Consider the following 15,516-nt stretch of genomic DNA (forward strand, 5'->3'; position numbering starts at 1 on the left):
TTCGTGATGAGAAGCTCAGTGCTCTTCTGGTACTTCCTAATTTCACAAAGTGCCACCGTGCCCGGCCTTAAACAATAAGCTGAGTTACACGATATGTGAATTTTCCGTCCAATTCGACCGAAATGCTTTGATTCCAATCAAATTTCAGACGAAATGGTCCTATGCCAGTCATACCATCAGCCGAAACACACAAATATCAATCTCTAAAAATTTTCCCCTCCAGCGTGACTCGAACAAATGATCTCTTGGTTATCAACCAAGCCAACTATCACCACACTATGCTATCTTTTATTGCTAAAATACATAACTATATGTAAATATACGTGTTGAAATGCTTGTATTATATTGTATTAGTTGATTATTTGATTATAATTATTGGTTTAAATTGAAATTGTTGACAAATTATTTTTTTAATCAATTTTCCCTATTTTTTTAGTATAAAACAAACTTCTGGCAACAAAGTCCGAGTTTCCGATCCAATTCGGCCGATTTTGACTGATTCACCCGATTCTGATTCCACGGTCAAAAGACCAATCCCGATTCCGATTCTGATTTTTCCTTCTATGATATTTTGTGTCTTGATTACAATTAGATGGAGCCTATTTATATTCTTGATTATGATATATTGCTAAATATCTCCACTAATCATCTCCTACCTACCACTCTTGTATTCCTAATTATCTCCCACGTTGTACGCTCACTAATATCTCCAATGTATATCTCTATCACTCAACAAATGTTGGAACATTTTTCCAGCTTCATTTGGGCTAATAATTCCACCCGCTCTAAAAATTCTCCAATTTTCATTTGGGTAAACAACATAGTTCGACTGCTTTTATGTATTTTTTTATACATGAATTTCTGTAAAGATTTTTCTGATTTCATATTCATGAATTTTGTATGAGTGAAATTTATGTTCCCAAGCAAACCTTTTTTAATACTATACTACCTTTTGACAAAAATCTATATTAGTAGTATGTAAGGACCTCTGCAATATATATTAGATGATTACTCCAAAGGAAATAATTCAATCAAAATTGAAGAAATCAATTTGATCAACAATTACAATTTTCTTTTCTTTGCAGGTTTCATAAACATAGACTGTGGTATTGCAAGCAACACTAGTTATATTGACAGCTTCACAGGGTTAACATACGTATCTGACGATCAATATATCGACACGGGGTTGAACGGAAAAATTTCTAGTCAGTATGCAGTGGACAAAAATATGTATACAAATCTCGAGACCCTCAGGAGCTTTCCTAATGGTACTAAAAACTGTTACACTGTAAAGCTACTAACAGAAGGATCAAAATATCTTGTGAGAGCAATATTCTATTATGGGAACTATGACAAATTACAAATTATTCCCAGATTTGATTTATATTTCGGTGTCAATTTCTGGTCTACCATTAACATCACTAGACCTGATTATTTGCATTATTACGAGATAATTGCTATTGTCCCTGCTAATTATATACAAGTTTGTCTGGTGAATACCGGATTTGGGACACCGTTTATCTCGGTGCTGGAGTTGAGACCATTGACTAACACTCTCTATGAACTTGCAAACGCTACGCAATCCCTGAATCTCTATGATAGACTAGATATGGGATCAAAGAATACATTGTTGAGGTATGCAAAATGTAGCGTTTATTATCAAATATTATAGTTGTCCATTTGCTCTCGATTATGTTCTTCTAATACCTACAATAAATCATCCCGAACACCAAATTTTCAGGTAATGATCAATTCTCACCTCCCAAAACTGAGTGATACTTTTGTTAAATTAAATAAAGTTCAGTAAAGTCAAATTTCAAATTAAAATATTAATATTAGGTATCTATCATGTTGGTCGAGAGCAGGTACCCTGACGATACCCACGACCGGTTGTGGTTTAATTACACAGATTCTTCATGGAAGGCAATATCCACAGGCTCTGACATTGGTGGCTTTACATTTGAGGTACCATCCCCGGTGCTACAGACAGCTGCTGTTCCCTCAATAGCAAACAGCTCCATTGACCTAACATGGTCGACATCTGACGAGTCAACTATCTTCTTTGTTGTGCTCCATTTTGTTGAGATCGAGGTCTTGCAAAATACTAGTCTCAGGGAGTTCAACATTTATGCAAATGGAGAGAAACTGGCCATGGAACCTGCTCCCATGAAGTACCTTATGACAGCTTATTATTTGTACACCCATACAGGCCACACAAATTATAATGTGTCAATTAAGAGTTCCCCAAGAGCAACTCTCCCACCCATACTCAATGCATTTGAGTTGTACACAATTTTACCAGTGACAATGCTACCCACAGATACCAGAGATGGTATATCACTAAACTTTTTTATATTGTCCTTAGTGGAATAATTCTGATAGACAAACAAATTTGATAAGAAATTAGTTTACAACATTTTAAGCAAAATTTTAATCTTCCATACACATACAGTTAAAGCCATTGAATCAATCAAGGCGAGTTATAGTATAAGAAAAGGGTGGAATGGTGATCCTTGTCTTCCTACCAACAACAGTTGGACTGGCATTAGCTGTACAATTAATTCCTCTGATATTCCTAGGATCACAGTTTTGTAAGTTCTATATCCAATACATTCCATAATTGAATTTTTCTCTCTGTATCGGTTCTTTTTCAGAAGCAATTAAGTTCTATATTTTTCAGAAATCTATCAACCAGTGGATTAACCGGGGCAATGGTATCTGCATTTGGATACCTAACTGAGCTTGAGAATTTGTAAGTTCGTTTAACATTCATTAAAAAAGCATTTTCTAAGCAAGTCAGAATAGCATCTCTTACATTCCTGTAACAAAGCAATTAGACAGTTTCTTACATGAAATTCACTTTTATAATCCTTTCAGAGACTTATCTCACAACAATTTGTCGGGCAGCATTCCTAATTCTCTGGATAAATTGACATCACTTACATACTTGTAAGACAAGGGAACCCTTTATTTTTTTAGCCAGAGCATGAATTTCAAACATATCAACAAATGTTCTTTTTTACTGCAGGGACATCTCAGAAAACAGTGGTCTTTCAAGAACACTTCCTCCTGGTCTCCAAAAAAGACAAAAAGATGGTCATTTGACAGTGCTGTATGTTTATGTTCCCAATATTGATCAAATTAATGATCCTTTATTCCTACCACTTCTTTGAACAAATTTGTTTACTATGATTGATACCATAATCCACAAGTAGCAAGGCATCCCATGCTTGGATGTTCCAGAACTGTCTAAAAACTATCAGACAATAAATGCTAGGTCCTGATCTAATTTTGAGTTACTCTGTCGGTAAGGTAGCTTCCCATATGCTGGCCTAGGTCATGAACGAGCAGCCTGGATACACATAATTTGACCAAAATCTTAATTGACAGCTTCAACAGCACTGAGAGTGAATCAGGACACAAGAAATCTTCGAAAGTAGTTATCTTTGTAATAGTGGCCATAGTTATCGTGTTGCTGATTGCTGGAGCAGTGGTGCTTTTCTTTTTGTACCAGAAGAAGAAGAAAAGTAATTGTTGCATAATTATTAATTTTCCCTTTCTTTTTGTAGTCAAAATTTTCAAATTTTCACTTTTCTTACTTGCAACTTCCCATACAGAGGGCATGAGATCAAGAACATTTTTTATTGGTATATGCATATATGCCTATATGCCTATATGTAATTTTTCATTACAAACTTTAATTTTTAGGATGTCATTGAATACCAGATACACTGGAAAAATGACCATAAATAAAAAGAAATTATATCCACATTGGAGTTTAACTGCCCAGTAAACCTGCATTTCCTCACATTTTATAAATGATTTGTATTTTGTAGGTCCTCGCATCAACCCACCGCCATCTCACCAGGACCCAAGAACATTAGGTACAGAAAATAGCTCCCTTGTATCTGATGACCCAAAGGACCCTGAGAAGTTTGGAGCTGGAGGGAAGGGACTAAATTTTGACAAAAAGCAATTTAGTTTTGCTGAGTTGAAGTTTATCACAAATGACTTCAGAGAAAAAATAGGAATTGGGGGATTTGGTGAAGTTTTCAAGGGCAAACTTGAAAATGGAAATAAAGTTGCCATAAAAGTTCGCTCTGAATCATCTTCGCAAGGGATTCAACAGTTTTTGAATGAGGTAACAAGCATATCTGTCATTCATCATATATATAATGTCTGGTTGGGAGCTATAGCTAGAATAGCGAAATTTGAGATTAGTAGATGAGAATAGAAAAAAAATAGTGATTTGCAGATTAATGTGAAAATAGTGTTATTCGGATTAGTAAAAATCTTGTTTCGGTGTACATTTGGAATGGTGCTAATTAAGAGAAAAGATAGGCAAGTAGGGTCTCAAACGATTTCTCACGATATGGAGATAGTAGAAGTCGTGTCAACTTTGTCATTTTGGGTCTGTATTGGCAGAAATTCGAAAAGGAAATATTTTCTCTTTCTTCACACTTCTGAATAGTAGCTATAACAACATTCACAAGGAATAGAGAATAGTAGCTATTCTAGCTATTCCGAGTAATAAAAATATTGTTTGGATGCACATTGCTATTCCGAATTACTCCTATTCTCGAATAGTCTCTATTCTTAACACATCCAAACACACCCTATAGTATGCAGCATGGATAATTCACTATATTTTGCATCAGTGATCAGGACCTAGCACAACTATGCTCTGCATTTCTTCTAACAGGAGCTTAGGTTATATGAATTTTTATACTTGAATGGAAGTGACACTTTGAATAAACTTAGCGCTGTATAATAATGTTTAGAACTATGTATCATTTTAAAGGCATAGCACCTAATGCAGAATGTATCTTAAAATTGCATCTAGGTTAAAATGTTGTCGAGGGTTCATCACAAGAACTTAGTCTCACTGGTTGGCTATTGCAATGACGGAAATCACATTGCACTCATCTATGAGTACCTTGAAGAAGGAAATCTGCAAGATCGGCTCAAAGGTAAAGTTGCACAATTAAAAGTTCTATCTCTTGTTACAACTGAAAATTATGCACTTCACCAATATTCTATAATAAATACTTTGATGTGGATCAAGGTTGCAATATGTCAAATTCAATCAGAGAAAAAATTTGCAGTCTGCAGGATAGGGATTTAGTCTTACTAAAAGCAAGGTGCTAAACAACCGACAGATAAAATTTTGGCTTAAATATTTTATAATTAACATCTTTAACTTGTAGGCAAGACTCAGCCTCTTTCATGGAAACAACGGCTCAGAATTGCATATGAATCTGCCCAAGGTATGTAAATTTTGTTTCTGTTGCCATCAGGGGACAACTTGATTCACAGGTCATCAGTGACCTGATCTTTGTTTGCATTTCATACAGGATTGGAGTATCTTCACAAGATGTGCAATCCACCACTAATTCACAGAGACGTAAAAACCAGCAATATTCTTCTTACCAGAAATCTCCAGGCACAGGTTTCTGATTTTGGTTTAGTCCGGGCGTTCTCAGGCACTCATGTCTCCACCAAAATTGTTGGGACACCAGGTTATTTGGATCCCCAGTATGTTCTCCTTGCCTCTCTAGTCTGTTCTTTCTGACTTGTCTATTCTATCCATTTTTTAGGATGTATTGGTACTAGACCCAGATTCATTCCTATGTGAGGGGATTTGTTGCCTCTGTGATGCATGTTTACCGAATTACCTTCACCTAAAATAAAAACAGTAATTTGTGTAACAAAAGGACATTAATGTATTAAACTCCCCTATATAGGGTCAAACGTGAGTAGGGGTCAATCATATAAAATTTACAATAGTCGTACTCAGAGGCAGAGCGAGACTTTCAAGCTATAGGGTGAAATGTGAGTAGAGATCAATCATATAAACTTTTTAAGCTACGAATAAGGGCCAATTTTACAATATTCATAATATATTACTCTAAAAGTATAAAATGTATATAAATTGAAATTTATAGAATGTTCATTGAGGGGAAATTAATCTATTGTTTCAAGCTTTCATTACTTCATGTACTTGTTTATTAGTTTGTTAATTTTTTTCATATTACTGCAGTTATGCCTTGACCTCCCAGCTCATAGAAAAAAGTGACGTTTACAGTTTTGGGGTTGTCTTGCTAGAAATCGTCACAGGCAAAATGCCAATCTGTCAAGGCCCACAAGGGAACGAGCATTTGACTAAATTTGTGCAGCAAAGGCTCTCCAAAGGAAACATAGAAAGCATATTGGACCCATATATAGGAAGCCAATATAACTTAAACTCTATTTGGAAGGTTGCTGAACTGGCACTTCGGTGTACGGACCTACCTGCTAAGAGGCCTGACATGACAGCAGTTGTAGCAGAGCTCAAAGAAAGCCTGAGTCTAGAAATGTCTAGCACTGAAACTTGGAGCGAAGCTTCTGGCGACATAAGCAGTGATTATCAAACAAATTCTTTTTGTGGTGCTAGCCTTAGTGGCAATTTTGAGATGGCGCATATTGGGAATTCAAAACTACCACCAGATTATGGTCCTTCGGCAAGATAAATATCAGTTTTAGATAGCATGGCGCTACATTGCCTTTGTGTCCTTTGTCAATGGTATGGTTTAATATAAAATTGTTCACTAAAAAAAAGATGGACATGTTGTTTTATTATTATAATTTAAGCATTTACACATTCAGCAAATCATTTGTTAAAGTTTTTCTTTGTGAGGATGAATGTACGGAATATGGAACCTATGTCATGAGGTGCTTTTGAGAAGACAAAAACTCTGTTAGTATAATGAAACAATTTCCATAAATTCATTTTGGTTCCTTTCAATTGACTTGCATAGATAGATACGAATAAGAATTAATCATGGTTTTACAAACTCTAACTATTAAGCTATTCCAGAACAATACAAATGATCTTTCAATAATTGCTATTATTTGTCAACCTCTTAATCTCTGATTAAAGCACCCTAACCCCATAACATCACATATGCAAACAGTCTACAATACATTTTTTTTTCTTCCGTGCTATGAAATATTACATAAATGATAAGACACCAATAACATTTCTTTTCTCAGTTACTGATGTCTAGTATCTTTTATTCAGTTCTTCAACTAAAATAACAAGAAACAAACAATTAAGAGCAAAATTAATGCTACATATCTCTTTATAACAAAAGTCATATTTTATAATCCTTTTTTTATGAGAATCATTTAAATTTTTTTGATGATCATGTATTTTACAATCATATATATCATTTTTAAAAAGCACATACTAAGTAATAATTAGTCTAAGGTAAAATATAGCTGTAAGTTGTATCAGAATGCATAAAATGCAGATCACTAAACTGTACATCCTGCAAGCTATATCCGAAAAATAATATAATTTTGGAAAGAGTACAAGACCAAAAGAAGAAATAGTAGCTTGCATCATTAAGAATTAACTCTGTTGTAGTTGTCATATTCGAATTGTTTTATTCAACAGTCAGGAAATGCATGAATTACTTACGAATGTATAACTATGGTTCGCAAAATCAGAATCGTGATTGGTTACTTGACCGTAGAATCCAAATCAATTGAATGAGTTGAATCAGATCCAAATCAATTGAATGAGTTTGATTCCTCCCGCCAAAATAAACACAAGTCACTCAAACAAACTTGAGCTAAAAAACAAAATCAAAGAAATGACAAATAAACGTAAACTAGAAAAGCTAAAGCTAATAAACGGATAAAAAAAATACAGAGAAAATGGAATACACTGAAAAGTAATATTCCTCCCGCCAAATTGATCATATTCAAATTAATGCAAATTAGTTTTGAGAACTCAACAAGAAATTTGGCATCATTAGTTAATTATTTCCATTAGTTATGATAACTCTCTTGTAAGATAGGGAAGATGTCAATTGAGGCGGGAGAGTTGAGTTTGTAGTAGCCTTAAGTGACACATTATATTCATTACGATCTGTGGTGACGTATTTAATCCATCCTGAATATAGTTTAGTTGGTACATTGTGTCAAACAGTATTGAAAATGAACACAATACGTCTACCGGCACAACACATCCTAATAAAGCGTGTCTGGCCATCTGTGCTAGCTGGTATTTGATTATGTCGTGCTGGTTTTTGAAAATGACTTGTCTTTATTCATTTTAGTCCACTATACATTACTAAATATGATTCTTTTATGAATTATACCTCCATTCCAAATTAGTTTATAAAAATATCCACCTGTGCTCAACTGTGTTTAGACGTACGTGCCGTGTCGTGTTGAAATTTTCACAAATGAGCATAGCACATAGACGTGTAGATACAACACGTCTAACGTAACTGACCGTGTTGTGTTGTGCCAATGCCATGTTCTTAAACATGTTTCGGATACGTAGTGTTTTTGCAATACACTAACTGCCCTTAGCGTTGTTCGTATGACATATAAGTAACTTGTTTCTCATCATCATAGCGGCCCATGTTTAAATAGTCCCAAGCTGTTAGAAGACCTCACATTTTAAATAGTCTCCACAATTTTCAAGGACCTGAGGCCCAAGTTCTTTTAAATCAATACTTCATGAAGAACAATTTTTGGATTTACATGGGCCTATTCATAGAAAACACTTAGTACGATATTGCTTAATTATAAAATTCGGCAAGATAAAGAAGAAATAAAAATCAGATAAAAATTAATATGAAAATATTTCGAAGATTTTTTTTTCTTTTTTTATTTATAACATTAAGAACCCAATTTGATTTCTAAGCTCTGTCAAACAAAATATTTTAACGAGAGTTCCAATGGATTATTAGTGTAGTAATGCCCTAAATAATAGGTTATAGCCTAATAGGGCAGATTCGTTGCGTCGTTTCTTCGATCAGGTTGGCGAAGCAAATATTATTTTAAGTTCATTCAATAACTGTTTTGACAATATGATCATCAAATATTTGAAACATATATTACTTGCAATTTGGAGTTGATGAAAATTATTTTCTTTGTTTGTAATAATTAAAAAATAAAGAAGCATTACAACAATTATAAAAAAAATTATAAAAAAATCGAAGTCAATGGACCCATTTTGAAAGAGTAAATCGCACTACATACATGCATACATACATACATGCATGTACATACATACATACATACATACATACATACATACATACATACATACATACATGTGCATATCAATGGACCCATTCTAATATGTATGCATGTACATACATACATGCATACATACATAAATACATACAAACATATACATATACATATACATATACATATACATATACATATACATATATACATATACATATACATATACATATACATATACATATACATATACATATACATATACATATACATATACATATATATATAGAGATACATATACATACATATACATATATACATATACATATACATACATACAAATATATATACTAGTATGAGTGAGTCTATGGTACTATGCATATCACGGGTTGTTACCGTGCTACGGCTCTATATTCAAGTTTTCAAATCCTAACGGTCGATCCGAACCGTTCATTTTGTTCTCCATATTAATATGTGTTTGGAGACCAAATTTTACATTTTTTGAAATTTTTTTACTATTTTTTTAGATATTTAAAAAATCACTTGATCTGAAAATTCTAGACCATCCAAAAACAGTGATTTTCAATAAATCTAAAAAAATAGTAAAAAAACTTCAAAAAAAATGCAAAATTTGGTCTCCAAACACATATTAATATGGAGAACAAGATGAACGATTCGGATCAACCGTTAGGATTTGAAAACTCGAATATAGAGCCGTAGCACAGTAACAAATCGTAATATGCATAGTATCATAGACTCACTCTAATAGTATCGTACCCGTGCATTGCAACGGAAACATATTATAAAATGAAAAAGATCTAAATTTTGATTTACAATTTGAATTTCAAACTTTGATACAAGTAAAGGGATTTGGTAAAAAAGAAAGAAGACAAATGGCTTGTAGAAATATATACATTTCATAGGCAAAAGCCAAAAAGACAAAAAATATTTAGTCAAAGTGAATTCGTATTAATAAATTAATTGTTCCATTTTGTGGCACTAATTATAGTTAATGTTACTAAAAACCCTCAATATAAATTATCCATATAATTAACAACTGAAACTAAGAAGGAACCTGAAAATACTAATAAAAAATAGAATAATTATCAGGAACCCCCCACTCCCATCCCCCCATTTTCCCCGCACTCTCTCTCTTCCTTAACTGCCATATATCCCCCCACTAATTTTCCTAAAAATTTCCTTTTATCCCCGCATTAAATTAGACTATCATTTAATACCAATCACCGCATTAATTATGTCTTCCTTTAATAACAATTATCGCATTAATTATACTGTTATCTAATAACAATTCCCGTTAATAAATGCTTATCTGTTAATTGATGTTCAAAAAAGTATTTATCATTATTTCTGAGAAGTATTTACTCTTGTAACATAGAGTATTTATGCATGTAACATAGAGTATTTATCATTATGTCCGAGAGTATTTATCATTAATGTTTTACTGTAAGTTGCAATTATATCTGAGAAGTATTTATCTATGTAATACAAAGTATTTATCCATGTAACATAAAATATTTATCATTATGCATGAGAGTATTTATCATTGATGTTTTACTGAAAGTTACAAGTATGCATGAGAAGTATTTATCCATGTAACATAAAGTATTTATCCATATAATGTAAAGTATTTATCCATGTAACATAAAGTATTTATCATTATGTCTCAGAGTATTTATCATTGGATGAGGAAATTGTTTATTTAATGGTCTCCAGTTGTGCGGGGACGATTCAAAAAAAAAGAAAATTTTGTGCGGGGACAATTAATGGATTGATTTATTTTTTCATAAATAGAGATCATTGCATAGGGTTTAATACCTGACAAATTCAAGTTAAATACTTTGATGTTTCAAGTTAAATACTTATAGTTTTTTAAACGCTCATTAATGATTGAGTGGTCCCCCCATGTTTAATGGTCCCCAGTTGTGCGGGGACGATTCAAAAAAAAAGGAAATTTTGTGCGGGGACAATTAATGGATTGATTTATTTTTTCATAAATAGAGATCACTGCAGAGGGTTTAATACCTGACAAATTCAATGTAAATACTTTGATGCTTCAAGTTAAATACCCGTAATTTTTTAAACGCTCATTAATGATTGAGCAGTCCCCCCATGTTTTTTTTGGCAGTATCTGCGGGGATAAATGCGGGGATAGACCTGCGGGGATTGTTATCATGATCCTAAAAAATAACATTTTATCTTATCAAAATTGAAGAAGTAAAATTGTAAAAAGATTCACTGTAGCTAGCTTAAATTGAGTAATATAATAAGTTTAGAGATATCAAATAATTTGATAAGATATCAAATTCTGATAAAATATTTTTTAAAAGATGTCAGCATTTGATATTCTTAAAAATAAATTGATCATAAATTATAATTCATAAATAAGGAAAGAATGAATAGGAGACAGCTGGAGAAGAGAAATAAGGAAATTAATAAATTGATTTTCTCTCCAATTTTGTTCTCTATTCAATTTTAATTGTAACATATCGTGTGGTAGTATGTGTGGCGAGTATGTTTCTAACTAAATTTAGACTTTTACACGTAAAAATAATGCATTTAATCAAAAGAAGACATATTATTTGATTAGAGGGCTGATATTAAATCCGAAATTTCATATTTCCATCATAGCCGTTGGCGGATCAGGATATCTACGTGAATAATATAAGAATGGAGATGTACATATACATACATATGCATAGACACATACATACATACATACATACATACATACATACATACATACATAGTTGGGTAACTTGATTTCTAATATTTAGTAAAAAAAAATAATCAAGTTCTAATTATAAAATTTGTGCAATGTTCTAATTAAATAGTTGGGTTGAACTTGCAGGATCACTCTAAGAGTTGTGTATTGGTTGAATTCGAATACAGATATGGATATTTATCCTTATTTTTTTATCCGCTTGTTTTAGAATCTTGTATATTTACAGAGGAATATTTTTTTTGTTATCATCTATTCATTAAGTTTTGTCAATGAAATGTATATTTTGTAGTGACATAGCTAGTTAATTAACAAGATAAAAATATATTTTCTTCCCGATAATAATAGAATATTCGAATTATATATATATATAGAGAGAGAGAGAGAGAGAGAGCGAGAGATGGACTTGGGTGAGACGCGGAGTATACACGTTTGGTGCTCCATGGTACATTTTAGCCATTTTCAAAATCCAAACAACCGATCCGAACCGCTCAACATGATCTCCATATTGAAATGTGCTTGCAGACCAAATTTTAAATTTTTTGAAATTTTTTTACTATTTATTAAGCCACTTTGAAAATCGCTGATCCGGTGGTCCAGAAATTTTTACTGTTTTTTACTGTTCACCCGGATTTTCAGATTTTCAAAGTGGCTTAATAAATAGTAAACAAATTCCAAAAATTGTAAAATTTGGTCTCCAAGCACATTTCAATATGGAGATCACATCTAATGGTTCGGATCGGTTGTTTGGACTTTCAAAATGAAAATATGGCGTGAAGTACAAACGCGTGGTGCTTCGCGTCTCACCCAAGTCCATCTATATATATATGTGTCTATATATATAGAGTACGGCTAACGCGCTTCCTCTAGCATATGAGCCGAAATGCTTCCGGTGGAAATTTGAAATTTCAAAATCAAAAAAGTCGATCTGAACCGTTCATCTTCTTCTCCATATTAATATCTGCTTGGAGACCAAATTTTACATTTTTCTGAAATTTTTTACTATTTATTAAGCCACTTTGAAAATCGCTGATCCAACGGTGGCTTAACAAAACAGTAAAACCATTGGATCAGCGATTTTCAAAGTGGCTTAATAAATAGTAAAAAATTTCAGAAAAATGTAAAATTTGGTCTCCAAGCAGATATTAATATGGAGAAGAAGATGAACGGTTCAGATCGACTTTTTGGATTTTGAAATTTCAAATTTCCACCGGAAGCATTTTGGCCCATATGCTAGAGGAAGCGCGTTAGCCGTACTCATATATATATATACATATATACATATATACATACATATATACATATATACATACATATATACATATATACATACATATATACATATATACATACATATATACATATATACATACATATATACATATATACATACATATATTTTGCTGCCGGCAGCATTTCTGCCGGCGGTGCTGCCACTGTTTTTTCTATTTTTTGATGTTCAAATGACAAATCTAAACCGTTAGATGTTTAATCTATATTATAATCTACTTGGAGACCAAATTTTACATTTTTTTGGAATTTTTTTACTATATATTAAGCTGGTTTGAAAACCGCTGATTTCAATGCTGCAGAAATTTACTGAAATCAGCGGTTTTCAAACCAGCTTAATATATAGTAAAAAAATTCCAAAAAATGTAAAATTTGGTATCCAAGTAGATTATAATATAGATTAAACATCTAACGGTTTGGATTTGTTGTTTGGACATCACACGGCTAAATATAGCCCCGGCAGCACCTCTGCCGAAATGCTGCCAGCAGCAATTTAGACAGACCCTACATACATATATACATATATACATACATATATACATATATACATACATATCTACATATATACATACATATCTACATATATACATACATATATATAAACATATATACATATATACATACATATATATATATACATATATACATACATATATACATATATACATACATATACATATATACATAGGGTCTGTCTAAATTGCTGCTGGCAGCATTTCGGCAGAGGTGCTGCCGGGGCTATATTTAGCCGTGTGATGTCCAAACAACAAATCCAAACTGTTAGATGTTTAATCTATATTATAATCTACTTGGAGACCAAATTTTACATTTTTTGGAATTTTTTTACTATATATTAAGCTGGTTTGAAAACCGCTGATTTCAGTAAATTTCTGCAGCATTGAAATCAGCGGTTTTCAAACCAGCTTAATATATAGTAAAAAAATTCCAAAAAATATAAAATTTGGTCTCCAAGTAGATTATAATATAGATTAAACATCTAACGGTTTAGATTTGTCATTTGAACATCAAAAAATAGAAAAAACAGTGGCAGCACCGCCGGCAGAAATGCTGCCGGCAGCAAATTAGCCACAGCCTATATACATATATATATATATATATATATAGAGTAAGGCTACGCTACTTCGCGAATTAAACATGTTGTTTTAATTCGCGCTCATATCTCTAGTTTCGAAGTCCAAATAGCCAATCCAAACCATTAGATATTTAATCTATATTAAAATGTGCTTGGAGACCAAATTTTATATTTTTTGGAATTTTTTTACTATTTATTAAGATTGTTTGAAAATCACTGTTTTTTAATGGTGCAGAATTTCAATAAAAACAGAAATTTTGAAACCATCTTAATAAATAGTAAAAAAATTCCAAAAAATGTGAAATTTGGTCTCCAAGCACATTGTAATATAGATTAAACATCTAACGGTTTGGATCGAATATTTGGCCTTCAAAACTAGAGATATGAGCGCGAATTAAAACAACCCTTTTAATTCGCGAAGTAGCGTAGCATTACTCTATATATATATACATATATATATATAGAGTAAGGCTACGCTACTTCGCGAATTAAACAGGCTGTTTTAATTCGCGCTCATATCTCTAGTTTCGAAGTCCAAGTAGCCGATCCAAACCTTTAGATGTTTAATCTATATTAAAATGTGCTTAGAGACCAAATTTTACATTTTTTGAAATTTTTTTACTATATATTAAGATGACTTGAAAATCGCTGTTTTTTTTACTATTTATTAAGATGCAAAATTTTAATAAAAACAGCGATTTTCAAACCATCTTAATAAATAGTAAAAAAAATTAAAAAAATGTAAAATTTGGTCTCCAAGCACATTTTAATATAGATTAAACATCTAACGGTTTGGATCGGCTACTTGGACTTCGAAACTAGAGATATGAGCGCGAATTAAAACAACCCGTTTAATTCGCGAAGTAGCGTAGCCTTACCCTATATATATATATATATATATATGAGGAGGGATCAAATTACAATATTTTTTGAGTTACAACAAGTTACAACAAGCATTATTTACATTTTCAAAGTCCAAATCGTCGATCCAAACCGTTAGATGTGATCTCTACAATAAAATGTGCTTGGAGACCAAATTTTACATTTTTTGGAATTTTTTTACTATTTATTAAGATGGGTACAAAATTCAATGGTATGAATTTGACTAGTTTTTGTACCCACCTTAATAAATAGTAAAAAAATTCCAAAAAATATAAAATTTGGTCTCCAAGCACATTTTATTGTAGAGATCACATCTAATGGTTTGGATCGATGATTTGCACTTTGAAAATATAAATAATGCTTGTTGTAACTTGTTGTAACTCAAAAAATGTTGTAACTTGATCCCTCCTCTATATATATGTAACTTTCAAGTGTTGTAACTTGATCCCTCCTCATATATATATATATATATATATATATG

General features: G+C 32.2%; 1 protein-coding gene across 1 annotated transcript; it reads left to right on the forward strand.

Moving 5' to 3' along the window:
* The first annotated feature begins 1,848 nt into the window (after positions 1 to 1,848).
* Positions 1,849 to 6,671, forward strand: LOC144548860 (putative LRR receptor-like serine/threonine-protein kinase At1g51820). Its single transcript, XM_078297572.1, has 10 exons — positions 1,849 to 2,332; positions 2,453 to 2,591; positions 2,681 to 2,752; positions 3,029 to 3,112; positions 3,391 to 3,527; positions 3,837 to 4,141; positions 4,844 to 4,975; positions 5,213 to 5,267; positions 5,355 to 5,535; positions 6,041 to 6,671. Exons 1-10 carry the CDS (start codon positions 1,849 to 1,851, stop codon positions 6,507 to 6,509), a joined length of 2,058 nt encoding a protein of 685 aa, XP_078153698.1. The 3' UTR covers positions 6,510 to 6,671.
* The last annotated feature ends 8,845 nt before the right edge of the window (positions 6,672 to 15,516 follow it).

Source organism: Carex rostrata, chromosome 34 (genome assembly GCF_964058835.1).
Source record: "Carex rostrata chromosome 34, lpCarRost1.2, whole genome shotgun sequence".
In the NCBI taxonomy this organism is placed as follows: domain Eukaryota; kingdom Viridiplantae; phylum Streptophyta; class Magnoliopsida; order Poales; family Cyperaceae; genus Carex; species Carex rostrata.